Genomic DNA, 27,379 nt, shown 5'->3' with positions numbered 1-27,379 from the left:
AAGACTTAATTATAGTTTTGGCGCTCCCCAAATGGAATCTTAAGCCAATCCATCAAGAATTTGCTCCACTGACCTAGCCAGTTTGGCTCAGTGAATAGAGTTCAGCCTGCAGACCAAAGGGTCCCAGATTCAATTCTGGTCAAGGGCGTATACCTGGGTTGCAGGCTTTTTCAGATGGGGCTCCTGCAGGAGGCAACCAGTCAATGTGTTTTTCTCACATGGAAGTTTCTCTGTCTTTCCCTCTCTCTTCCACACTCCCTAAAAATCAATGGAAAAATATCCTTGGGCGAGGAATAACAAAAAAATATAAAAATATAAAAATAAAGGTTAACCTTTAAAAAAAAAAGAATTTGCTCCGGTGAGACAAGGGGCGGGGCACCTTTTCTGGAGACATATTTGACATACACTTTTTTCTGCAATTGATACATTTTTATGCATATAAGGAATCCAAATCTGCACAGTCCTGATTGTGCGTTCTGATTGATCATTACGGAGCAGTTCTGACTGGTTGATATAGGTGCAAATGAGGATACACTCGTCCAGTTTTGATAGTATAGGGCAAGTCTCAGTCCATTGGTGGAAAGATGAAGCCAGGAAGTCCCTGGTAAGGGTTGAGTCGGGTGGGACAGCACAGTGGCAGGCTGACAGCTCAGCTTGGGACTTTTCCCGAAATTCAGAGAACATGAGAGGCCTCAGTTAGCAATAACCATAGACTGGTTATGAATTTGGGCCCAGTTAACCATGCTCTTTGGCAAATATATTTCTTCTCAGGGTTCACATCAATAAAACTGTTTAAAAGGGGAGCGGGGACGTGGGTGTAGAGAAACACAGAGGCCGCCTGTGATACTGTGAATTCCCAGGGTTTGCCATCAGACAAGGTGGAGCTGATGTTCTTGTGCAAGTCGCTTGGGATTCTCAGCTGTCGAAATAATACCGCCCTCCCAGGGTCTTAAGAAATAGTGGAAACTTTGGTAAAGCATATGGCATTTGGCTAGGCATTCAGTTTGGTGGTGAGCAAGGTGGAAGCGAAGTGGGCAGCCTGCAATCAACGTCAAGATCCAGTGCATTTTGAAACTGTGACTTTAAGCAAGTTCCTTAACTTCTTTGTTACTGTCTCAGCTGCAGGGGGGGATTCAATGACACAAAGTGTGTAACTATTGTAGTGCCAGGTACAGGAGAAAAGGAGCCATCAGTGGCATTTCTCAGAAAGGACAGAAGGTGGTAGACTGACCCTGCTGGCAGGAGTGTCCAGAGCTAAGGGCTGGGGAGGCGGGAGGCTCAGAAGGCGGAACAGGAGCAGCAGCAAAACCAACATCTAGACACTCCAGCGAAAACGAACAGTGCAATAGGTCAGCCACCAACCACCACGCCGCTGCCACTGCCACTGCCACCGCCACCACCACCGCCAGCTCCCAACCTGCCCCTGTTTAAACAATTCTTAATGGACTGGTTTAAGACTCCATTTGGGAAGAGCCAAAACTATAATTAAGTCTTGGTTTGGTGATTGGGGTCATAGTGTAACTCTCCATTTTGAGCCTGTTGTCTTGTTTTTAGGAGCACACACACAATTTAGCTATGCCTCTCAGGGATCTTCCATTACAAAAAAAAAAAATAATAATATAAAGGGAACAAAGCTAAATTAAATAAATTAGAAACAAAAATACGCCCTTTGCAAAGTTCTTGAAATGTTTTCTTGTTGCTGTTTAGCAATTTAACTTTCCATTACTGATTTTTAAAAATTATTTCCATGTCTTTACAAACGTGCATTTGTGTTCATGGCAAGTTATTTAGAAAATAAAATATAAACAAAAAGAAGAAACTGAAAAAATCACCTACAAGTCCTCTACATAGAGGCCCCTGTTAAAATGTTGATATCTCCCCCTCCGGTATCTTTTTAAGGCATATAGATTTATGAGGCAGGAAAACATGCTGAGATATTAGTTTGAGTTGTCTGTGGGCCCTGTGGTGAAAACACCAAGGGCCTTATTGTGAAAACACCCCTGCTCTGAGATAAGTCTGTTTTCCAAAACCTACGGAATGAAGAAAGAGCCTGGGAACCTACAGCACCAGGTGTCTGACCGGTGGGGTCAGACCAAACCTGGGTTCAGCAACCTGGGTTCTGGCTAGGAAAGAATTCAGAGTCAAGATTCAAACTGTAAGAGAACATTTATTTGGTAAATCACAGAGGTAGAAGAAGTAATTCCTAGAAGAAATGGTCTTTGGACATAAGTTATGGAGGTAATGGAAGGGCCCTTGGAGTTTGGGAGTGAGGGTAGGAAGGGGGGAAGGGAGGAAAAGGCTTGGGCATGCTCCCAGGGTCCTCCATCCTAAAGGTTTTAAGGGTGGAGATTTTAGGGGAGACCCCAGGGGAAGATCTCAGTAGAATATTCAGCAGTTTTCCAGCTGTGTCCTTTCAGGGTTGTAGTCTCCACTGATTGATTGGTCAGCATTAGGGCAGGGAGTCATTATTCAATGCTGCTGGAACTGAGGTCAGCCTTGGCTGGTATTGTTGCTTTTCTGGGCCTAGAGCTAAAACACAACGGAAACATAGATGTCTCTAGGCAGGAAAGATCAGGGGGTTCAAACCTCATGACCAGCTATATGCTAGGGGAGGAAAAGTCACCCTGGGAGTGAGGTCCCACCCTATAATTGACTAGAGGCCCAGTGCACGAATTCGCGCACCAGTTGGGTCCCTTGGCCTGGCCGGCAGGATCAGTCCAAAACCGGCTCTCCAACATCTTCCAAGGGGGCCCAGATTGCAAGAGGGAACAGGCCAGGCCAAGGGGCCCCACTGGTGCATGATCGGGGCTGGGGAGGGGCGTGGGAGGTTGACCAGCTGGGAAGGGACCACAGGAGGGCTCCAGGTCATGTCTGGCCCTTCTTGCTCAGTCCCAGTTGGCTGGACCCCAGCAGCAAGCTAACCTACTGGTCGGAATGTCTGCCCCCTGGTATTCAGTGTATGTCATAGTGACTAGTTGACTGTCTGCCCCCCTGGTGGTCAGTGCACGTTATAGTGAACGGTTGAGCAGCCTTAGCATATCATTAGCATATTATGCTTTAATTGGTTGAACGGCCAACCAGACAACTGGACACTTAGCATATTAGGCTTTTATTATATAGGATTGTCCATTGCGAGGTACCTGGGGCTTTCCACCCTGGTGACCTTCTGTACCGGGCTGTCTAACTGCCTATAGCAAGAAGAAAGGGAGTGGGGCAGAATGGGAGGAAACTTGGACAAGACAGAGAAGAGAAACAGTGACAAGTATGTCTCCCTCCTAAAGAGGGACAGGCACTCTGACGGGTGGTGTGTAGATCCCATGTAGACATTAAACTCTCAGAGCAATGCAGGGGATGTATGCCTATTCCTCAGGCCTCTGTGGTCCCACTACACTGTGGGGCTTTTCAGTGGTGAGACTAAAACTAGCTGGCAAGAAAAGGCCAACTTGAATATAAACCTAGATGACCAATTTCATTCCTACTGAGACAGGCTAGTAGTAAGCCAGGACAGATGGAATAGGGAAACTAAGGCAGATAGTTAAATGCCCAAGCAGTTTACAGTCATCTAGTAAATGGCAAAACCCTATCTTCCCTAACCAAGGACACTTAAAAGTAAATCGTTTACACTTCTCTGCAACCAGAGGGTAAATAGCTTAAATCATCCTATTCGGTGAGATAGGTAACAAAAATTCAATTAGTGCCATTTGTGCCAACCACACCCAAGGATGTGTGAAGTCAGGGTATGAAATCTCATTTTGGCACATCAGCATAAAACTGCTGGCTATTCTCTTGAGACTCTCCCCTCAGACCTCCCCTAAACTCCCAGCCTTTAAAACCATCAAGATGAAGGACCCAGGGTGTGCACTCCCTCTGAGAGCATGCCCACATCTTTCCTTATCACTCCCCTCCCCCAAGACACATTATCTTTGCTTTTCAAAGGCCCTTCTGCCTCTTTAACTTGTTTTCTGTGCCTACACAGCCCAGCTGGCTCAGTTCTTCTACTTCTGTGACTTTCTAAGCAAACTTTCTTTTGTAATTTGAGTTCTTGGCTCTGAATTCTTTTTTTTTTTTTTTTTTTGCTGAACTCAAGAACCAATGTGTAACTTCACTGGTAATAACTGGTACCATTGGCCAACATCTCAGGTAACACTATGATTCCCTTGGGCTCATAGGAGTGGGGTCAGTAGAGATGGAACTCTGATGCTCAGACAGGGTGTGTTTTCTTTGCCACATTTTTCTAATGTGTTCTTGTCTTCTCTCCACGCCTTGCCTCTAAGTCACCACTGCCTAATTGTTTTTCTTTCTATTGAATATTTTTAGAGATTTTTTTTTAAAAAAAAGTTTTTTATTGATTTCAGACTTTTAAAAAATATATTTCTTATTGAGTTCAGAGAGGAAGGGAGAGGGAGAGAGAGATAGAAGCATCAATGATGAGAGAGAATCATTGATCAACTGCCTCCTGCATGCCCCTTACTGAGGATCAAGCCTGCAACCCAGCCAGGTGCCCTGATAGGGAATCAAACTGTGACCTCCTGGTTCATAGGTTGACGCTCAACCACTGAGCCGCACTGGCAAGGCTATTGTTTTTCTTCTGAAAAGGCAGTGTTCTCCTTTCCTCCTTCTTGTTCTTTTGACTCCATCCATCAAATAAGAAACAAATGGGGTAGCTACAGTTGGGAGTGGCTGCGTAAATACCAAGTCTGGGACTGTCTGTGCAACTGAGGAAAGGCATATGTAAAATGGGTCTAACAGAATCTAGGCCACGAGTTCCTCCAAGAATTAAATGAAGTCCTGTAGTGGGTTGAATAGTGTTCCCTCCAAATTCATGTTCACCTGGAGCCTTAAAAGGTGACCTTATTTAGAAGTAGGGTATCTACAGATGTAATTAGTGAAGATGAGGTCATACTGGATTAGGGTGGGCACTAATCTAGTGGTTAGTGTCCTTATAAGGCTTGGTGGTGTGGAACTTGATGAGGCTGTCGCAGTGGGGTAAGTGTGGGCAGCCTTTCTCTCCACAGCATCGGAGGCAGGAGAAATTCTGCCTCAGACGTTGTGCTCAGGGACACAAACAAGCTAATTTCTGCCTGCTCCCCCAATAGTAGGATTTCTCTTGCTTGTCCTTATGCTTATTATTATTGTTAGGCAGTTTTACGAGGTGAGATAAATTATAAGCAGAGGAGAGGACACTCAGAAACACACACAGGGAAGGTCATGTGAAGATGGAGGAAGAGATTGGAGTGAAGCAGCCACAAACCAAGGGATGCCAAGGCTTACAGAAAGCTATCGGGAGCCAGGAAGAGGCAAGGACTCATTCCTTCATGGAGCCTTCAGAGGGAGCGTGGCCCTGTGATACTTTGATTGCAGATTTCTAGCTTCCAGACCTGTGAGAGAACAATGAGGGAGCTGTGAGAGCAGTGTCTGTTGTTTTAAGCCACCCAATTTATGGTCTTTTGTTATACAGCCACAAAAAACTATTAAAGATACTTGTGTAAAATTTCTGGCACACAGCTAGAACATGCTAGCATTCTTTCCTCACCCTTCTTTTCTAGTAACTTTGCAACCAGTTTTCCCAAATACCAGTCAGTTATTTGCTTACAAGGAAGAAGTGATCCTGAAAGCAAAACCAAAACTCAGTAGGCTGGGCTTCAGTCCTTCCTAAGAAGTGATTTGAATCACAACTGAATTGCAATGACGTCTTTTCTCAATGGAATATACTTCCATTATCTGATGGCTTTTCACTGTCCATCTTCCTGTGCCCCTGGACCAGCTAGAAGGAGTCCTGGCTTGGGTCTACTGGTTGTTGCAGTGGTCTAGGCAGCAACCTGGGGTTTTTGTTTTGTTTTCTTTTGGCTGTTTGTTTTGCTGGCTTCTATGAAGGAATCTGATGCAAAGAGCAACTTTTATTGTTTTTTTGTTTCTTTGCCTGAGGAGCAAGTGCCAAGTCCTGATGTGAGTATCCAGGGGGGTGAGATTTTTCTGGTTCTTTGAGTTGGTGGTGTGGAACATGATGAGGCTGTCGCAGTGGGGTAAGTGTGGGCAGCCTTTCTCTCCACAGCATCGGAGGCAGGAGAAATTCTGCCTCAGACATTGTGCTCAGGGACACAAACAAGCTAATTTCCGCCTGCTCCCCCAATAGTAGGATTTCTCTTGCTTGTCCTTATGCTTATGATTATTGTTGGGCAGTTTTATGAGGTGAGATATTTTTATGTACAAAATAAACGTGCAATGAAAAAAATTGAACTATTCTTGAGATTATCTCAGCTTAGAATTTTTTAAGGGTTAATGGAACTTAAAATTTTGTTTTCCTGTGTCTGATGTGTTTTGAGTTATCCATTTGGCAGGGAGAGAACATTCCTGGCTAGCCTGTGTTTAGAAGCTATGCTCTAAAAGGAAGCTGTTTAAAAACAAAAGTAAAACGGTAATTACATTAACTTATACTACAGACAACCATTTTTTAACAAAAATGTGATCTGGGATCTACTAAAAGGCTTATTTTACTATGTGAAATGATGAAAGATTAGTAAAATGGAAGAAAACTGAAAGTATTTATTGCTCGCCACCTGGGTACACCTAGTAGTAGAAATGACAGTGGATTCATGTAAGAGAGCATTGAAGTGAGGAGGTCAAGTTTCAGTGAAATTGCCTATTAATAAGCTCTTCTGACCCTGAAATTCTCTGGTCTGGTGGAAGGGAATAATGGACAATATATTTGACAAAGTGCACAGTAAGAATATTAAGTGTGAGCAGTAATCACACGGTTGCATCAGGAGTCAAATGCTCCCTCCCAAGTTTCTAAGATCCTAAGATTCTATGAATGGTGAGCCATATCACTTTTGCCACTCATAACTGGTTTATTCATCTTCATTAACTAACCTCTTACTGTCAGCAGGATCTTCCTTGTCTACTGCTTCAAGGTGTCTTCTTCCTACTGTTTGTGAGCCTTTCCATTAAATTAGAGCTTTAGGTTCTCTGAATCCCAAGTGCCCCTAGCACAACAGGTGATCACTGAGTGCTTGTTGAGTTGTTTAATGAATTGATTTGATGAAATGGCAGATGAATCACCAGATGGGGGTTATTTGTATAATATACAGGTGGCAGTTTGAGGTTGATTTGAGAAGGAGATGATGCTAACATCTTCAGAGATGGGTCATGTTTCAGAGTTGACTTGCTTTACAATGCATTGGAAGAGATCCATAGATTGTTGTGTCATTTTTATTCCACATGGCAATGTCCAAATACACCAAATGCCTTAATTGCTTAATACTGGGTTACCATGTGATGAGGCAACTACACCCTTACCTCCTATTGTCACACCCACTGCAGCAAGACTTATTTATTTATTTATCTATTTTAGAGAGAAAGGAAGGAAGAGGGAGAGAGAGAGAAACATTGATCGGTTGCTTCCTGCACACACCCTGCCCAGGGATGGAACCCACAACCTGGGTATATGCCCTAACCGGGAATCAAACCTGCAACCTTTTGGTGTCTGGGATGTCACTCAACCAAACAAGCCACATGGCCAGGGCAGCAGGATTTATTTGGGTTATATGTGTTCCCCTAATCTTCAAAAAAGCTCACTGTATTTCAGGATAGATAAAGAACTCTGAAAGATTATCCAGCCCAACCACCTCAATGCTTTCCAGCTGTCTCTACCACACCTAAGGGCTGATTCCCAGTTCTTATTCTCCAGATTTCTCTATTATCTTCTTGGGATTTTCCTCCCTTGGGCCTGAAACACTGGGGTGGGGGAGCTTCTCTTATTCTTAGGACTATTTCTTCTCTGCCTTCTCTGGTCTCCTACTCCTATTCTCCAAATTTGGGGGCATTCCTCAGAGTTCAGACCTTTTTTTTCTAGTCTCACCTTCTATATTCTCCCCCACAGAGAGTTGATTCATTCCCCAATGTCAACTAACATCTGCATATTTGAAATAACTTCTTTATGTTTATCTCTAGCCCTCAATTATGTCAAAAACTCTACACTTACATTTTTCTTGAATGCCTTGCATTACTTCATGACTCAAACCCAACTTACCATTTCTCTAAAAATCAGCTTTCCTTTTTTTTTTATTTGTTTAAGTATATTTTTATTGATTTCAGAGAGGAAGGGAGACAGACAGACAGAGAGAGAATCAATGATGAGAGAGAATCATTGATAAGCTGCCTCCTGCACACTCCACACTGAGGATTGAGCCCACAACCCGGCATATGCCCTGACTGGGAATAAAACTATGACCTCCTGGTTCATAGGTTGATGCTCAACTATTGAGCCATGCTGGCAGGGCAGAAACACCTCTTTCTTGATCTTATATCTCCTTTTTTTTCTCTCAGTGGTATCCATATTGTCTTAATAGTTTAACCTCAAAACTATAGTCAACTTTTTGCTTCTCTTTCTTTCCTGTGTGGCTGATCACTTATCAATTGTTCTGTCAGTAGTCATGTCAATTGTCTTATCAAGGTTCTTCTCCAGGTCGATCCTCCCTAGATAAGAATGCAGCTGGCAGAACATTTCTGGCCACTGGTTCTGCCAGAATTTAGGCAACAATTTTTATAGAAATCCCCACATTGTTTTGTGTTACTAGTAACAAAGTACCTAAATTACCAGAGGTTTAGCAAAGAGTTCTAAGAGCCTAATAAAGTACAAAGAGTTCTTGTTCTAGCAGGGAAACAGAAGTGCACCCATTTAACATACCAGAAATGACTTACACTAGTGTAAACACTAGAGTTGAGTAGTAGGTACAATAGAGACAGAAGGAACAGCTTAAGACATTTAAGAGAAGCTTATTCATTGTGTTAAATGCATAAGAATGTAAGGCTATTTAAGGAGATACTTAAGATGCAATACTATTTTTTCTTTTTTAATCCTCACCTGAGGATATTTTTCCATTGATTTTTTAGAGAAAGGGAAAGACAGAGAGAAATATCGATGTGAGGAAAACACATTGATTGGTTGCCTCCTGCTCACGCCCCAACCAAGGCCCTGGGCTCAGGAGGAGCCTGCAACCCAGGTATGTGCCCTTGACTGAAATTGAACCTGGGACCCTTTGGTCGGCAGCCCAACATTTTATCCACTGAGCTAAACTGTCCAGGGCTGCAATACTATTTTTAAGTACCTGAAGAAACTGAAATAGAGGAAAAATAAGATTAGAAAAAAATAAGATGAGATCAGACATGAGAAATTAGAATTCTCAAAGCACCTATGAGATCCTGGTCATGGAAAGTGCATGCATTTTTCTGTGGCTCAGGCAAGAGGGGCCAGGTCAGGGAAGGTTTTGCAGGCCACGCTACGGAGAACGGCACCTTGTAAATAATGGGAGCTATTGAAGTCTTTCACACAGGAGTGACATGGTCAGGGTTCACCAGTCAGGATTCAGGAGATTGCTCTGCCTGCTAGGTAAAGGGGTAATGTATTCAACAAATATTGACAGAGTGTTTACTTACTGCTAGACAATGTTCTAGGGGCTGAAGTCATAGCAGTAAGCAAAACAGACAAAGATCCTTGATTTAAAAATCATATTCTTATGAAAGATGGTAGGCTATAATATAATAAACAAGTATATTATATGGTATAATATGATGTAATGAATGCTTTGGAAAAGAGAGACCGATAAGGAGAATTGGGAATGCCAGAGGGCTGGTGCTCTGGCAGTTTTACAGAAGGGAGTTTCAAGCAGAAAAATCTTGAAAAGAAGTGCCTGGTTAATGGGGATATGCACACTGGCAGAAAGGTTCATCTTTGGAGGGATGGATCTAGGGAAGACACTGCACAGGCCTAGACATGGGCTTAGAGCCTTTGGGCATGAAATTCCAGCATCTCAAGGACCCAGAATGTGATGGGGAGAGGCTCAAGATCACTCCTCTCAGCCCTGTAGACACCTCACACTGCAGGGAGAGGCATGGCCACAGTGGAATCCTCTGAAGCAGGAGGCTTGAAACAGTCCCCTTACCTGGGCTTTTGGAAGGATTTAGAATTTTGCTCTCAGTGAAATATTGAGCCATCAAAAGTTTTGAGTCACCTGATGTATATTTTTTAAACAATTTTTCTGGCTGCTGTGTTAAGAATCAACTATAGGAAGGCCAGGTCAGAATCATAGAGTCCAGCTGTCTGGCTATAGCAGTAATCACCACAAGAGATAATACTGAATCCGGCTGATATGGAAACAGCCAGAGTCTAGATACATTTGAAGGAAGGGCCTACTGGTATAAGACTTGTTAATGAATTGGATGCAAGTGAGAGAAGAAAGGAATGGAGGAGGATGCCAAGGTTTGTGTCTGCCACCTTGCAAAGTGGAAGACGGAGCAGAGAGCAGCAAAAGTGGAAGGTCAAAATTACAGTGAGGAGGCTGTGCTATGGTGTAAGGAGAAATGACGAGGAGCTGGATTAAGACAATAGCAGTGGGAAGGTATAAGATGAGAGATGAGTAGGCTTAAGAGGACACCCAAGATTCTGACTTGAAGTGGGTGTTTACTGGCATTACAGGAAAATGGGGCACAAAGAGTTTTTATAAACTGCCCAAGGTCTTAGAGGCTAATAATGTCTAGAACCAAGATTTGAACTCAGATGTGCCTGACTTTAGAACCAGAGCTCTTAACCATTATGTGGGGCATATTATCCCTACAAGAGAGAAGGCTGCTGGCTGGAAAGTACCTTTACAACAGTGTCCACCTCTCAGTTAACAGTAGCTCAAGCAGGCAGTGTGCAAGGAAAGCCCCCTTGGATGGGCAAGGAAGAAGGGGAAGTTAAGCCCAGTGGTGGTTGAGCCAGGAGTCCTTTCTGTTGCCAGAACTACATATTATGTGCTACCCATTTGTTCTCTAGAAGTAAGAATGCTGGATAAGTCCCAGGCCTGCAGGTGCAGCTTAAAATAATATGTTTTGTGGATATGTTTGCATTTTCAATAAGGAAAGTGATCTTCAGGTCTAGCTAAGGTGTGCCTTGAGCATGGAAATTGTGACTCCCTGTGGAAATTGTGATTGTGTTTCTGTCCCTGCTGTACTATCTCCTTCCTAAAATAAAAGCAAGGACACAGTCTACCGTGGACCTCACATTGTATTCCCTTCTAACTACTGCCTCATCACTCTTTCCTGAAGAGTGGCCTATATTCTGTTGTCTCCATACCTTTACCTGCTGTTTTCTTGTGAATCCACACAGACTTTCACCAACACCAGATCCACCAGCACCACACAGATCAGGCCACCCATGACCTCCACACTGTTAAACCCAACTCTGGAGTTTGGGGCTCCCTCCTTGTAGCACGATATTTTAAATTCCAGGTTTTATCATTACTTAGCTATGGTGAGGTCAACAAATCAGGAAATGGCTGTCATTGAAAAAAAAGATGGTATCCTCTTTCCCAAGAGAAAGGAACATGTTATACCACATGGGGCTACCCAGGAAAGCATCAGGGTCATATGGGGGCAGAGGGAGAAGGGGAAATGTGGGCAGGAGACTTTATTGTGGTTTTCACAGGAAGGAATGGGCAAGGTGGGATAGGCAGGCTTAGAACTGGCTAATTTGAATAATTTCAGTAGGCTCTGAGGCATAGAGTCTGTCTTTTGTCCTCTGGTACCTGGCCCTGGAGTGATTAGGGCGGATAAGTAGTGGCACAGTGTGTGGGAACCAAGGGGAAAAAAAAAAAAGGTGGTTGGAGGTATGGGTTCTGGGTTGGTTGGTGTGCATTTGAAAGATGAACTTCTTTGTGAGACATTGATTAATTCTAGGAGGGGCAGTACCCCCAGAGTCATCAAATGTCAAAGCATTAGAATACAGAAAGGAAAAGATATTGCTAATTTATCTTTTTACTTCTACTCTCAACCCTCTTATGCTAGTAGACTCCCTCTCAAGGATAGATAAATGTTGGAATGCCCCATGTCTCAGTCCTCAGACACTCTCTTCTTCCTATCACCCTTTAGGTGAAGTCATGCATCCTCATGACTTTAAGTAACACTTATATTTTGATGACTCCCAAATTTATATCTCTACCCCCAAACTCTAGACCACCTATTACTCAACTGCCTACTAAACATCTTCACTTGGATGTGTAAGAGACATCTCAAACCAAACATATTTCAAACATATTCCAAACATATTCTAATCTTGATTTCTGCTCCCTAATCTGCTTCTCCCTGTCTTCTCCATTTTAATAAATAGCACCTGCATTTGCCCTAGGTTAGTGACTCAAGCCCTAAACCTAGAAATTTTACTAGATTTTTTTATTTTTGTCAAACCTGTGAGAAATTCCCATCAGGTCTTCTTTGAAAGTATAGATGACAAATGGAAAGACATTGTATGTTGTCCATGGATTGGAAGACAATATTATTTATTAGATGGCTATATTTTCTAATAAACATACAGAAACAGTGTAGTTCCTATCAAAATTTCAGATGTGTGTGTGTGTGTGTGTGTGTGTGTGTGTGAATAAGCAGATTTTAAAATTCACATGTAAATGCAAGAGAGCCACAATAGCCCCCCACGCCCCCGCCACACACACACACACACACACACACACACACACACACTCATCTGCAAAATCTTGAAAAAAAGCAAAGTTGATGGACTCACATTTCCTGATCTCAAAACCTACCACAGAACTACTGTAATCAAGTCTCTGGTACTGACATAAAATAGACATAGCTCAATGGAGTAGACTTGAGAGTCCAAAAATAAACCCATACATCCATAGTTCACTGGATTTTGGTTAGGGTGCCAAGACAATCAATTGAGAAAGAATAATCTTTTAAACAAAATTGTTCAGGGGCAATTGGATGTCCACATGCAAAAGAGCGAATCTGGAGCCTTGCCTCATACAAAAATTAACTCACAATGCATCAAAGACCTAAATATAAGAAGAAAAGTGATAAAATTCTCAGGAGAAAACATACATGTAAATATGTAAATCTTTTTTTTTTTTTTTTTTTTTTACCTTGGATTAGGCAGTGGTTTCTTATATATGACACCTAAAGTGCAAGTAATAAAAGACAAAATAGATAAATCAACTTCATCAAAATTAATTGTGCTTTATTAAATTAAATTAGAACATTTGTGCTTCATAGAACCTATCAAGAAGCTGAAAGATAATCTGCAGACGGGGAGAAAATATTTGTTAACCATGTATTTGATAAGCAACTTGGCAATTTCTCAAAAAGTTAAACATAGAGTTACCATTTAAACAAGCAACTCCTACAAACCCAAGAGAACTGAAAACATGTCTACACTAAAACTTATATATAAATATTCATAGACTTATTCAGAATAGCCAACAAGTGGAAACAACCCAAATGTCCATCAACTGATGAATGGATAAACAAGATGTGGTGGTATAGTCATACAGTGGAATATTATCTAATCTAATAAAAGAGAAACATGGTAATTGGCATACGACCGCTACCCTTCCCATTGGCTAATCAGGGAGATAGGCAAATTAACTGTCAGCCAAGATGGCAGCCGGCAGCCAGGTAGCTTGAAACTAACATGAGGCTTGCTTGCTTCAGTGACGGAGGATTCCAACGTTCCCCACCTGCCTTGCCGGCCTCTGAGCCTTCGGTTTGAAACATTTTAACAAATATAGAAGCTAAAAAAAAAACCCAGAAACCAGCTTTCAGTGAGCTGGGATCTCAGAGCTGGAGTCAGAGCTGGAGTTATACATTGTTTCAATTACCTACTTTCAGCAGCGGAGGCCTAAGAGCTGGAGCCTCAGAGCTAAAGCTGGCCCCGAATTAAAAAAAGAAAAAGAAAAAAAGGAGCAGTTGGGAGCTTCCGTCACCCGCCAGCCTGAAAACAGCCCTCAGCCCCTCACCCAGACTGGCCAGGCACCCCAGTGGGGACCCCCACCCTGAAGGGTGTGTGACCAGCTGCAAACAGCCATCATCCCCTCACCCAGGCTGGCCAGGCACCCCAGTGGGGACCCCCACCCTGATCCAGAACACCTTTCAGGGCAAACCAGCCAGCCCCACCCATGTACCAGGCCTCTCTCCTATATAGTAAAAGGGTAATATGCCTCCCAGCACCAGGATCAGCGGATCCGAGAGGCCTCCCGGCACCGGGATCAGCGTGACAGGGGGCAGCACCCAAACCCCCTGATCGCCCTGCGGCTCTGTGTGTGACAGGGGGTGGGGCCACAACCTCCTGATCAGCCCTGCTCTGTGCCTAATACGGGGGAGCTCCCCAACCTCTAATCGCCCTGCGGCTCTGTGTGTGACAGGGTGCAGCGCCCCAACCCCGCCCCCCCCAAGGGCCCTGCTCTGTGTGTGACAGGGTAGAGCCATAACCTCCCCATCGGCCCTGCCCTGAGTGTGAGAGTGGTGGCATCCCAACCCCCTGATCGGCCCTGCTCTGTGAGTGATAGAGGGCGGCACCCCAACCCCCTGATCCGCCCTGCTCTGTGTGTGACAGGGGGCAGTGCCCCAACTCCCCTATAGGCCCTACTCTCTGAGTGACGGGGGGAGCTCCTCAACCCCCTGATGGGCCCTGCTCCGTGCGTGACAGGGGGCGGTGCCCCAACGCCCCAATCGGCCCTACCCTGAGCGTGACTGGGGGTGGCATCGCAACCTCCCAATCTGCCCTGCTGTGTGCATGACAGGGGGCGGCGCCCCAACTCCCCAATCGGCCCTGCTCTGAGCCCGACCAGGGGCTGCACCTAGGGATTGGGCCTGCCCTCTGCCACCCGGGAGCAGGCCTAAGCCAGCAGGGAGTTATCTCCCGAGGGGTCCCAGACTGCGAGAGGGCACAGGCCAGGCTGAGGGCCCCCCCCACTTCCCCCCAAGTGCACAAATTTTTGTGCACCGGGCCTCTAGTTCAGATATAAAAAGGAATGAAGTACTGATATGTGCTACAACATAAACGAATCTTGAAAATATGCCTGGTGAAAGAAGATAGACATAAAAAGCCACATATTATATGATTACATTTATATGAAATATTCAGAATAAGCAAATTTGTAGAGACAGAAAGTATGTTAGTGGTTGCCAAGGGCTGGAGGGAAAGAGAAGGGGAATTTGGGAGTTTCTTCTAATGGGTATGGGGTTCCTTTTTGGGATGATAAAAATAATCTAAAATTAGATAGTGGTATAGGTTACACAATTCTGTGAATATACTAAAAACCACTGAATTGTACCACTGAATCATCTATGTTTTATATATATATACATGTGAACAAATATATACTAGAGGCCCGATGCATGAAATTCATGCAAGAGTAGGCCTTCCTTCCCGTGGCTGCCAGCACCGGCTTCCCTCTGGCACCTGGGACCTGTGCTTCCCTCACAGCCCTGGCAATTAGCATATTATGCTTTTATTATTATAGATATGCAGACACAAACATATAAACACACTTACACATATAATTCTCTATTATATGTTAATTATACTTCAATAAAGATGTTGAAAATTTTTAATAAATTTAAAGGACAAATTAAATATATGTATATATATTAAACTTTCAACAAGAACCACTTCTCACCTCTACTGACCCCACAACTCTAATCCAAACTATCATCACTTCTGCAAAAATATTCCGCACTGATCACCCCGCCCAGTCTCCTGCCCAACAATAGTCTATTATCTACACCAAGCATGTCAAACTCAGAGCCCACAGGCCACATGCAGCCCACAAGGAACATTTTTGCAGCCCAGCCAATATAATGGTATGTAAGAAATGTTTTAATAAAAATCTCCTAACTTAATCTTTACAATATTCTGTTATACATAATTATTAATAATGAACTACAACATTCACTAATGACAGATTACAATAGTCATGTTGCATTCATTTCCCTTACGCGTCCGCGCACCATTTCTCTCCACTAATACTAGCAGCGAATATTTTAGCAGCCAACTGCCACATCATTAGTCTTTTTAAAAATATATATATATATTTTATTGATTTTTTACAGAGAGGAAAGGAGAGGGACAGAGAGTTAGAAACATGGATGAGAGAGAAACATTGATCAGCTGCCTCCTCCTACACACCCCCTACCAGGGATGTGCCTGCAACCAAGGTACATGCCCTTGGCCAAAATCGAACCCGGGACCCTTCAGTCCCCAGGCTGACGCTCTATCCACTGAGCCAAACCGGTCAGGGCGCCATGTCATTAGTCTTGGACAGAATGTTTGGTGTGCGCAACAGGAAATATTTTGCTTTCAGAGAACAAGAAAAATAGGTTTATTTATGTTATGCTTATTAATTTGTGCAGTTATTCAGTGTCTGGTTAGTTAATGTTCAAGAAAAAATATTAATTTTTGTTAAAATGTTCTATTATTTTATGTTAACTGCTGGCAGCCGGTACATGCTTGCTGTTTCAAGGGACCTGGCATATATGGCATACTGTTCTTAATATGTTTGCTCACCTTCTTGGCACTATGTGTTTTAACCAAGGTCTCTGAGAAAGGTTGTTTCCCCAGGTAGGGATTTTCCCCTGAAGTTAGGGAGGGAATAAAGCCTCTTAACTAAGTGCCAGGCGGGTAATTAATCACTTTAACTACGAACAATCATGCTTAAGCTACATAATCTTTTACTCCCTGGAATGGAGATAAGAAATGCCCTAACCTTTGGAATAGAGATTGATAGGATTGGAATCAAGTGGTATAAATACAGATGTAACAAGTCAGAACTTAGAAGAAGACAGAACGGAGAGAGACAGAAATTGGCACAGAACCTACACAGAACGTTCTCTAGAGACAGAAGAACTTCGCTGGAGAGAACATGGCAAAAGATCCTGGACAGAAACTGGCCTCAGAACCTAGAGACAGAACCTAGCGAGAGAACATGGCAAAAGATCCTGAACTGAACCTGACTACAGAAATTGGCAAGAGAACCTGACTAGAACCTGGTGACTGAACCTGGCTGGAGAACCTGGACAGAACCTGGCTGGAGAACCTGGACAGAACCTGGCTGGAGAACCTAGTGAGGGAACATAGCTACAGAACCCGGCTGGAGAACCTAGCAAGAGAACATGGACACAGAACCTGGCTGGAGATCCTAAGCAGAACCTCTCTGGAGATCGAGACCAGAACTTGGCTGGAGATCCTGGCTAGGCTGCTGATCAACTGAACGCTGTCTCTGTGTCCTTCCTTCTTCGCCGACTCCGTCCACACCTTTGGGGACCCCTGGACCCACTGGGGTTGGACCCCGGCAGTTAACAATTACTCATTTATTTCAGCCCTTTGTAGTCAGCATGTCTCTATCAAAATAAACCCATTTCTATGAAAATTGAAGCTTTGTTTTTTTGTGACCCATATAAACTTAAACCCTTGTTAGCCTTTGAGTTTGACGTGCTTGATCTATACCAAAGCTGAGTCCTCTTTTAAAAGTGTAAATGAGATCATGTCATTCTGATCCAAATCCTCCACTGGCCTTCTCCATTGTACTCAGAGCAGCTCTGCTTCTAACCTGATTTACATGTATGGCTCTAACTTATTTCCCCTGAAGAAATGGTTCCATGGCTAATACAATGTTGACAGCCTCTTGGAGGCCAAACTAGCTGACAGTCACGTATACTGTCCCTTTTTGCCTTCAACCATGAAAAGTCCTTGGATGAGGAAAAAACCTTGAGCAAAGGTAGAAGTGTAAGAGGTGAAACAGGACAAAGGTTGGGACACAACATAGCCAGTTCTCTGCTTTCCCTGTCTAAACCTCTTAAAAAGAGATCACCCAAGTGTGGGCAAACTCATTCACAGCACTCAAAAGAGCTTGTCTACTTCTCCTGCTCAGTCAGCTGTCAGATATTTATTGAGAATCTAGTTCTGTGCTCCTGAGCACTAAACGGAGTGCCTGACACCCAGAGTTCTGGCCCAGCTGGATTATTTATTTGACAAGCAAGATTTGGTTTTCAAGGGCCTACTCCTGAAAGTATGGAAAGCTCTGTGGGAGAGACAAAGAGATAACCACCAGTGTGGGTAAGTCAGAGGATTGCTTCATATTCAGAAAAGTCTGTTAGAAAAGGAGGAAGAGCTTCTAATTTGGATTGATAAAGAGGCCCTCGCTTCCTCTTACCCTATCTTCCCTCTCTCCGAGGCCCATAACTTCCCTTCCCAGCTTCACTCTGCCATGGCCCACTTAAAGATTTGTTTATGAGCCCTAACTGGTTTGGCTCAGTGGATAGAGCATTGGCCTGCAGATTCAAGGGTCCCAGGTTCAATTCCGGTCAAGGGCATGTACCTTGGCTGTGGGCACATCCCCAGTAGAGGGTGTGCAGGAGGCAGCTAGCTGATCGATGTTTCTCTCTCATCGATGTTTCTAACTTTCTATACCTCTTCCTTCCTCTCTGTAAAAAATCAATAAAATGTATTTTTTATTTTTTTAATGTTTTGGGTTTTTTTTTTATTTATTTTGAATTTTTTTTTAATTGCTTAAAGTATTACAAAGGGTATTACATATGTATCTTTTTTTCCCCCTGCCCTTGATAATCCCCTGGCCTCCCCTACCCCCCAGTGTCTTATGTCCATTGGTTATGCTTATATGCATGCATACAAGTCCTTCGATTGATCTCTTACCCCCCTCCCTCCTGCCCCCCAACCCTCCCCGGCCTTCCCGTTGCAGTTTGACAATCTGTTTGAGGCAGCTCTGCCTCTGTATCTATTATTGTTCAAAAGTTTATAATGGTCTCTATTATCCATGAATGACTGAGATCATGTGGTATTTTTCCTTCATTGACTGGCTTATTTCACTTAGCATAATGCTCTCCAGTTCCATCCATGCCGTTGCAAATGGTAAGAGTTCCTTCTTTTTTACAGCAGCATAATATTCCATTGTGTAGATGTACCACAGTTTTCTAATCCATTCATCTACTGATGGGCACTTAGGCTGTTTCCAGATCTTAGCTATGGTGAACTGTGCTGCTATGAACATATGGGTGCATATATCCTTTCTAATTGATGTTTCTGGTTTCTTGGGATATATTCCTAGAAGTAGGAAATGTATTTTTTTTTTTAAAAAAAGATTTGTTTATGAGTCCTGGCCGATGTGGCTCAGTTGGTTGAACATCATCCAGTGCACCCAGGGATTGTTGGTTTGATTTTTGGTCAGGGCATGTGCTAGGTTGCAGCTCAATCCCCTGTGGTGGGGGGCTTGCAGGAGGCAGCCAGTCCATGTTTTCCTCTCACATTGATCTTTCTCTCTTCCTCCTCTCTCCCTAAAATCAATAAAAATATTTTTAAAAAACCACACATTTGTTTACAAGTCATTTCCTTGTTTTCAGGAGTGAACAAATCATCAAGTCATGAGACCAGCAAAACTACAGAAAGCAAAACTTCAGAAGGGCCTGAGACTTTCAGTTGTCTGTTTCAGATCCGGTAGAGAACATGTTCCTCCTCCTGCTAATTTTGAGCCTGGGAGTACAGCTTCATCAGACAAGAGGTAAGACAGACAAAGGGAGGGGCCTGAGAAAGAGGAGCAGGTGATGGCCCCTAGCTGAAGCCAACCATGACAATGTGGTCCTCAGGCTAAAGGCTTTCTTTGAGGGGAAGAGTGATTACTGGCTGTTACAAGCACAGCAAAAGAATGGTGGCTTGTGCATGCCCATGTTCCTGTCTGACAAAAACAGGGACTGAGAATATTGGTTCATCTAGTCCCACTCTCCAATGAAGGTGGTGACAAGAAGACAGGACCTCTCAGACCATGCACCTCGGCACTGATACAAGAGGGCATTGTTTGTTTGTCCTGAAAGGTGAGGTGCCAGGCAGCTGTCCTCTTCTCTTCTGACAGGTAGAGTGAGGAGACAAAGGTCAGGGGGACACCTAAAGAACTCTCTTACTCTAAAGCAGTGGTTCTCAACCTTCCTAATGCCGCGACCCTTTGATACAGTTCCTCATGTTGTGCTGACCCCCAACCATAAAATTATTTTCGTTGCTACTTCATAACTGTAATTTTGCTACTGTAAACAATATGTAATTATATATGTGTTTTCCGATGGTCTTAGGCGACCCCTGTGAAAGGGTCTTTCGACCCCCAAAAGGCTCACGACCCACAGGTTGAGAACCTCTACTCTAAAGAGTCTCTTGCAGACATTCTGCTGATTATTGAATATTTATTTCAGTTCCTCTTTTAAAAAGCAACAGTAGCATTGTTCATTCAAACGCTAATTGTGGATTACTTGAATTGGAAAATCAGAGTTTTCCTAATGTTTAAATGAATAATGAACCTTAATGTGATGCCTTTGGATATTGAAGAAAGGAGTTCTACCAGCAGGTGTGGGTGCTCACAGGTTTTTTCCCATCTAAGGACTTTTCATGGTTGAAGGCAAAAAGCAGTTTCAGAGTTTGTGGCTCTCCTAGGAAAGTCAAGACCCTTTGTGTGTGCAGTGAGGATCATGAGTGTGTTACTTTGGGTGAACACCAAGAGGTAAGAGAGGGAGACAGAAGTGGGTGCAGGAAATTAGGCCCTCAATGATAGCAGCCCCAGTGCTTGGGAAGTCCCCCAACATTCTGCCTTTGATTGAGAAAGAAGGGCTTCTTTGGCACTGATAACCTTTTGAAGAGCTTTTCCCTACCTTCCAGGTGATCCCAAGCTGCTCTTTACCCAGTCACGTTCCTCCTCCTCCCTTGGGCTGGACAGCCTGGTTTGTTAGGGGCCATCCTTGGAGAGCACCCCAATATGCTGCTTACTCCAGCCCTGCCCTATAGTGCCAGCTAAAGAAACATTTCCTGTTTCCTTTCTAAGGCACCCTCCGATCTAAGAGACATGTAAAAGGCAAAGATGCCTCCTTGCTACCATAGAACTTTAAATTTCCAACCTTTATAATAAAAGCCTAATATGCTAAGTGTCTGGTTGTCCATTCAACCAATCAAAGTGTAATATGCTAATGATATGCTAAGGCCACTCAACTGCTCATATCATGTGCACTGACCACTAGGGAGCAGACACTCTGACTGGTAGGTTAGCTTGCTGCTGGGGTCTGGCTGACCAGGACTGAGCGAGATGGGCTAAACATGCCCTGGAGTCCTCCCACGGTCTCTCCTCAGCTGGCCAACCTCCCACGTCCCTCCCCAACCCCTATCATGCACTGGTGGGGTCCCTCAGCCTGGCCTGCACCCTCTTGCAATTCAGGACACCTCAGGGGATGTTGGAGATCCAGTTTTGGCCCGATCTTGCAGGCCAGCTGAGGGACCCCACTGGTGCATGAATTTATGCACCGGGCCTCTGGTAAAGTGATAAGAAAACCAAAGGTCAAAAGAAGGTTCTGAAGCTGCTATTCCCCATCCCCTGAGAGGACTGGGCACTCCAGGAGAAACCTTGGGAATTGTGCAATGTCTGCAGGTTTGCAGCTTAGAAACATTGAGACCTTTTTGTATGTGTGTTTTTGTTTGTTATTGTTTTAAATTTTCTCTTAAGAAAACAGTGAGCTAGGATAACAAGTGGTATCATTTTGTATCCCTTACTGAATCTTTCTCCCATGGTAGTACCTTTCTTTCTAAGATAAGTAGCATAAGGAAATGAAAGTAGATTCTAACTATTAGGGATACTAATAGGGCATAGGGAAGAGAATGTATATTTACTGAGGACATTAATAATAACCATTTGGTAGATGAGGAAACTGGGACTCAGAAAAATTATTTAATTTGCCAAACATTACATAGTAATTAGGTGGCGTGGGCAAGCTTCCTACAAAGCTACTGTTCTTTCTGCCTTACTGAGCTACAATGATGGTGAGCAAGTATGACAGACAATCCCTAAACCACCCACTCAGGATTGGGTTTTTGGAATTAAGTTTGATTATGGGCACATATTAAACATTTACTCTGGACATTCACAAAACCAAAAAATATGTATGTTGAATTATGTTTATGAATTAACCAAGAGGAAGCTATGCACATATTGTATCTTGCTTTTTATAGAAACTTGGAATTCTACTCTGCTTTCCACTCTATATTTATGCAGATAATATTAGTTCAATCAAACATTAAATACCTGCCTAAATTAGAATGCTTACTCCTCAGGTTTTGTTTTAAGTTTTGACATTTCATGTCTCCCTTAATTAAAGAGTTTCTCATAGAGGCTACCTGAGAAAGAAAGGGAACACACACACACACACACACACACTGAGGACTGATTAGATTACTTCTGGCAAGCAGATGAGGTCCGGGATGAGGGTAAAAGGGAAATTTTATTTAGTATGTTTACCAGGTTGCTGTTATTGTTTGCATTTACTTGTATAATAAAATAAATCTACAAGAGGATTAGTTGTATAATTAAAATATAATTATTAAAATATAAGAATCCTTTAAAAGCACGTAAGAGCAGCCAGGCCATGGCATTCAATGCCCAGAGAGCCCTGGCTATCAGGGAGGTCCGATGGATGACCTCACTGCCCTCATTACCCTGTGCATTCCTAGACCTGCACTCTCACTGAAATGGAAAATAATGAATTGGATCAATATAATTTTGTAATACCCTGTCTGTTTAAATTTCTACTTTGAAACTTTAAAAATAATACTTATAACAGTATTGTTAGTCAATAAAAAGACACCTAATGCCCATCAACGGGAGAATGCATAAATTACGGTATATTAGCAGAATGGAGTATTATGTGCCATACAGGTAAATTAATTACAAAAACATGCAACTACATCTAAGAATTTTAGCAGCATAATATTGAGGAAAAACAAAGAAAACAGAAGATGACATCACCACAGTGTCCTTTTTACAAACAAAATATTGCTTAGGCATACATATATTTAAGATTAAACTAAAAAAAATAAGCAAGAGAATGATAAACACAATGTATAAAAAGGTGATTACCTTTGGTGGAGGCAGTAGATATATGTTATTAGTAATATTCTAGTTCTTGGGTTTTAGTAAGCACTGGTAAGTATATATTTTACTGAATTCAATATCTTAAATTATTTTTGCATTTAAACCTTTATACCATACATACAGAAAACCATATAAAACAAATGTAAACACTGATGCGACCACCCAGGTTAGAAATAGAACCGTGCTAGCTTCCCAGAAACTCTTCACCTGCTCCACCTCAACATGACCTCCTCCCAGAACATTCCCTGGAGTGCCATCCTATCTGTCCTTTTTATTTCTCCATAAAATAAGTTACTAAAAATCATTCAAAGAAATTTTAGTAAGCAATTGGCAAACATGCCCTTTATAGTTTTCATATCAGCAAATATAGACATCTCTCATTTTTAAGGGGCTCTATATATTTTATTGGACATGCTGTTATTTATTTAAATAGTCCACTATTGATGGACATTAGTTATTTTCCTTCTTTTTTCTGGATTAATGCTTAAAGAAATGTGTATCTCCTAAAGATTGTGATGAAAATTAATTCTCAGTATAATTCAAGTAAACCACTAATCATGAACTCTTTTCTTACTTGTGTGCTCTGAGGATGTTCTACTGTATTATCTATAAAAGAGTTTAAAGTTTGAAATAAAAATTAGTGGAAAACATTTTCATTGTATTTTTAAAATATTCATTTTTAAATTGATATATGGTAAAATTTACTTTTTTATAAAAACATCTATGAGTTTTGACAAATGAATAGTCAAAATCACCACCAGTCAAGATTTAGAACAGTTCTGTCACTCTTGTCAAACAAACAAAAATCCCCCCTAACACTTTTTAAAAAATATATTTTTATTGATTTCAGAGAGGAAGGGAGAGAGAGAAAGACATTTAGTTGATGAGAGAGAATAATTGACCGGCGCCTCCTGCATGCCCCTACTGGGGATCAAGCCCTCAACCCAGGCATGTGCCCTGACCAGGAATCAAACCATGATCTCCTGGTTCATAGGTTGACGTTCAACCACTGAGCCACACTGGCCAGGCCTCCCCCAACTCTTAAGACCAGACACTCACTCTGCTCTGTCCTATAGTTTTAACTTTTCCAGAATGTCATATAAATGGGACCATTCATTAAACACTTTTTTTGTTGAGCTTCCTTCACTTAGCATAATGCATTTGAGATTCATCCATATTGTTGTATGTATCAATAGTTCATTCCTTTTTGTTGTTGAGTATCTTTAACTGTATGTATGTACCACATTTTGTTTATTCATTCCTCAGTTGAGGGACTTTTGGGTTTCCTATTTTTGGCAACATAAGTAAAGCTGCTATAAACATTTGTATATAAGTGTTTATGGGAACATAGGTTTTCGTTTCACTTGGTAAATAAATATCTGGGAGTGGGATTGCTGGGTCATATGCTAAATATATATTTACTTTTTAAGAAACCGCTAAACATTTCCATAGTGTCTATACCATTTTTGCATTCCCAACAGCAAAATATGAGCGTTCCAATTGTTCCACATCCTTGTCAACACTTGGTATTGACATTGTCATTTTCTTTTTTTAAGCAGTCTAAAAGGTGTGTGGAAATATCTCATTTGGTTTTAATTTGCATTTCCCTAATATCTAGTGATGATAAGCATATTTTCACATGCCTATGGCCATTCATATATCTTGTTTGGTGAAGTGTGTATTCAAATTATTTGAACAATTTTAATTGGATTGTTTATTTTCTTATTGTTAAGGGTTTTTGGTTTTGTTTAAATATGTTTTTATTGATTTCAGAGAGGAAAGGGGAGAGAGAGAGAGAGACAGAAACATCAATGATGGGAGAATTCTTGATCAGCTGCCTCCTGCATGCCCCGCACTGGGAATCAAGCCTGAAACCCAGGCATGCACCCTGATCAGGAATTGAACCATGTCATCATAGTTCATGGTTGATGCCCAACCACTGAGCAACACCGGCTGGGCTTCTAGTTTCTTATAGTTTTATTTCAAAACCTAACAATATCTTGTAATTCATCTTATAATACATTTAAGAAAGATATTTACTTTTGTCTTTTGTCATGAGTTGGAGGAAAAAGTAACCTAAATTTTACTCTTTTCATTGATGTTTCTTTCTTCCTCTTCCAAAGATAGATAAAACGGGGGGGGGGGGGGCACATGACCATGGTGATGCTTGATGTGTCACTCTGGGGCAGGGCTTACACCCTGGGTCACTCCACTTATTCTATCTTCATTCTCCAAAACTACTTCTGTTGCGCCCTGAGGCATACAACACAGAAGAATCAGGTTGGGGGATGGATTTCTAAGCTGTCTCCATGCAGAGTTCCTATACAGAGGAGTGCATGAGTCAGCTGCCCAGAGCAGGCTTCTATCTTGAACCAGAAACTAGAGTTTTCTAAAAACTGTGGCTTTTCTAAAGCAGCCCCCCAACTTATAAGCACATTAGATAGGAAGTAGGAACAAGTCTATGGTTCTGTTGTCAAAGAGAAAAAAAAGTATAAAATTAGCTTAAAGAGGAAGCTATCTTGGGAGGCAATGCAAATGATTTATTTTGTGTTTACTGGAGATGTGACAGGTGCTGGCTCCCATTGATTCCTGATTGCAAATAAAATGTAAAGTTACCTCAAGAACTTTCAAAAAGACGCCAGCACTATAAGTGCACCCTAATTGTATGCATGTTGAACTGGATTATATAGATTTTTATCTTTTGTTAAAATGTAGATTCAGTGGATCAATATATTATTAAAGTATGTGTATATTATATAAAATTTTTCAAAGGCTCCAGCATTAGTCAAGGCAACTGCTTTAATTTGCCTAAAGAACCTGCATGTGTGAATTTTTCATGCCCTGGCCAAGTCCTTTACCCTTTAACTTAGTCACGGGCCCCAAATAATGGCGAAAACCTGTTTAGTCTGCTTAATTTTGTAGTCATGGAAATTTTCCAATTTTCTCCTTTGTCTGATAACTTCAGGAGTGCAATGCTAGGCTGAAGCTTAATTTAATAGCCACAAGGCATATAAAATAGAAAACAAATGTATTTTCCTTAGTACAAAGATAAAAAAAATCTGTCTCACTCATGGATGTAGTATATACATGCCAGTGGATATATAGTCATATCTGTAAACTTGTTAGGGGTATAGGTTTTCAAGAGACATAAATTTGAATTCCGACTCCATGACCTTGGGCTAGTGTATCACTTCTTTAAGCCTCAGTTTCCCCAACTGTAAAATGGGGGTAGTAACTCCTACCTTGCAGGATTTAGGGAACATCAAATGAGATGATGATGTAAAGGTAGCCCAGTGTCTGGCTCATTTTATTTAATAAATATTAACTATTACTCTACTTCCCATTAAAAGTCTCAATGCAGACCAGAGTTTTAACTCAGCTTCTCAAATGTTAATGTGCACACCATCAATCAATCACACTATTAATACTAAGATGCAGGTTCTGCTCCTGTAGGTCTGGGGCAGGCCCTGACATTCTGCATTCTTAACTAGCTCCCAGGTGAAACTGAGGACAACACTTTCAATGGCAGGAAGATAAAAGATGTTTGCAAGTGTTTTATTTGTCTAACCAGTGGTTCTCAATGTTATTTAAATATTAGGGAAATAAAAAAAAATTGATGCTAGCCTCACAAAAGAATTAGAATTTAATTTTAAAGGATTCTAAGTGGGGCCAGAGCATTAGTATGCTTTAAAAGCCTTCCCAGCCGAAACCGGTTTGGCTCAGTGGATAGAGCGTCGGCCTGCGGACTGAAAGGTCCCAGGTTCGATTCCGGTCAAGGGCATGTACCTGGGTTGCGGGCATATCTCCAGTAGGAGATGTGCAGGAGGCAGCTGATCAATGTTTCTCTCTCATCGATGTTTCTAACTCTCTATCTCTCTCCCTTCCTCTCTGTAAAAAATCAATAAAATATATAAAAAAATAAAAATTAAAAAAAAATAAAAGCCTTCCCAAATAACCATTAATTTCCTAGTTATTCTGAGGTACTCATATACATGATTCATGTTTGCTAATTGCTCTTTTCTCTTGTGAACATTAGCTGAAAAACATCACCTGTCTGAGAGTTAGCATGCTTTATGCCTACAGCCCTGGTACACACACACCCCTGTACGAGGCAGAGTGGGGAAGCAAGCAGAAAGTGTGTTTTTGTCAAAGGCCCAGACGGTCAAGAGGGGAGTTCTGCTGTGTGCTATGGGGAGTTCCAGAGGAAGTTACAGGCGTTCCTCTCATGAAGAGAAAGCATAGTGTGATAAATACATTTGTTAAATAAGTCGCACCCAGAGTCCTCTAATTCTTGTTATATATCAGACTCAGCAACTAATCTTCCTTGCAAGCCCCATTTTTCTTCCCTGTTTCCTATTTTTTCATGTGTAATAAAATAAAAGAAGAAAGTGCTATGAGGAAAGTTCTAGTGTAAATTCCTGAACCTGGCTCATTGAAGGTGGTTAATGCATTTTGATAAATGAGTTAGCAGAGGCTTAACACGCAGTAAGAACTCAACACGTGACAGTTGTGATAGTTGTAATTATCATCACTGGTGAAAGGTAAGTCACGTTGTTTCAGGGAATGTTGTAATTTGGTTCACATGGAAAAAGATGAGCCTGGATAATAGGTGGTAGGAGGGCCATCAGGTGTACAGG

General features: G+C 42.1%; 1 protein-coding gene across 1 annotated transcript in view; it reads left to right on the top strand.

Annotated features, from left to right (window-relative positions):
* Positions 1 to 5,590: 5,590 nt before the first annotated feature.
* The window catches only part of PDCD1LG2 (programmed cell death 1 ligand 2), a gene marked incomplete at its 3' end in the record, with an annotated part of 38,080 nt that continues 16,291 nt past the window's right edge, over positions 5,591 to 27,379 (top strand). The window contains exons 1-2 of the mRNA XM_081103129.1: positions 5,591 to 5,946; positions 19,189 to 19,346. Coding sequence (XP_080959255.1) covers positions 19,292 to 19,346 — 55 coding nt within the window. The 5' untranslated portion in view covers positions 5,591 to 5,946; positions 19,189 to 19,291. The remainder of the gene's footprint in view (positions 5,947 to 19,188; positions 19,347 to 27,379) is intronic.

The sequence above is a fragment of the Myotis nattereri genome (genome assembly GCF_964212035.1).
Source record: "Myotis nattereri genome assembly, chromosome: 12".
In the NCBI taxonomy this organism is placed as follows: Eukaryota; Metazoa; Chordata; class Mammalia; order Chiroptera; family Vespertilionidae; genus Myotis; species Myotis nattereri.
Note: the sequence above shows the minus strand (reverse complement) of the source record. Positions and strands in the feature narration are given on the sequence as shown.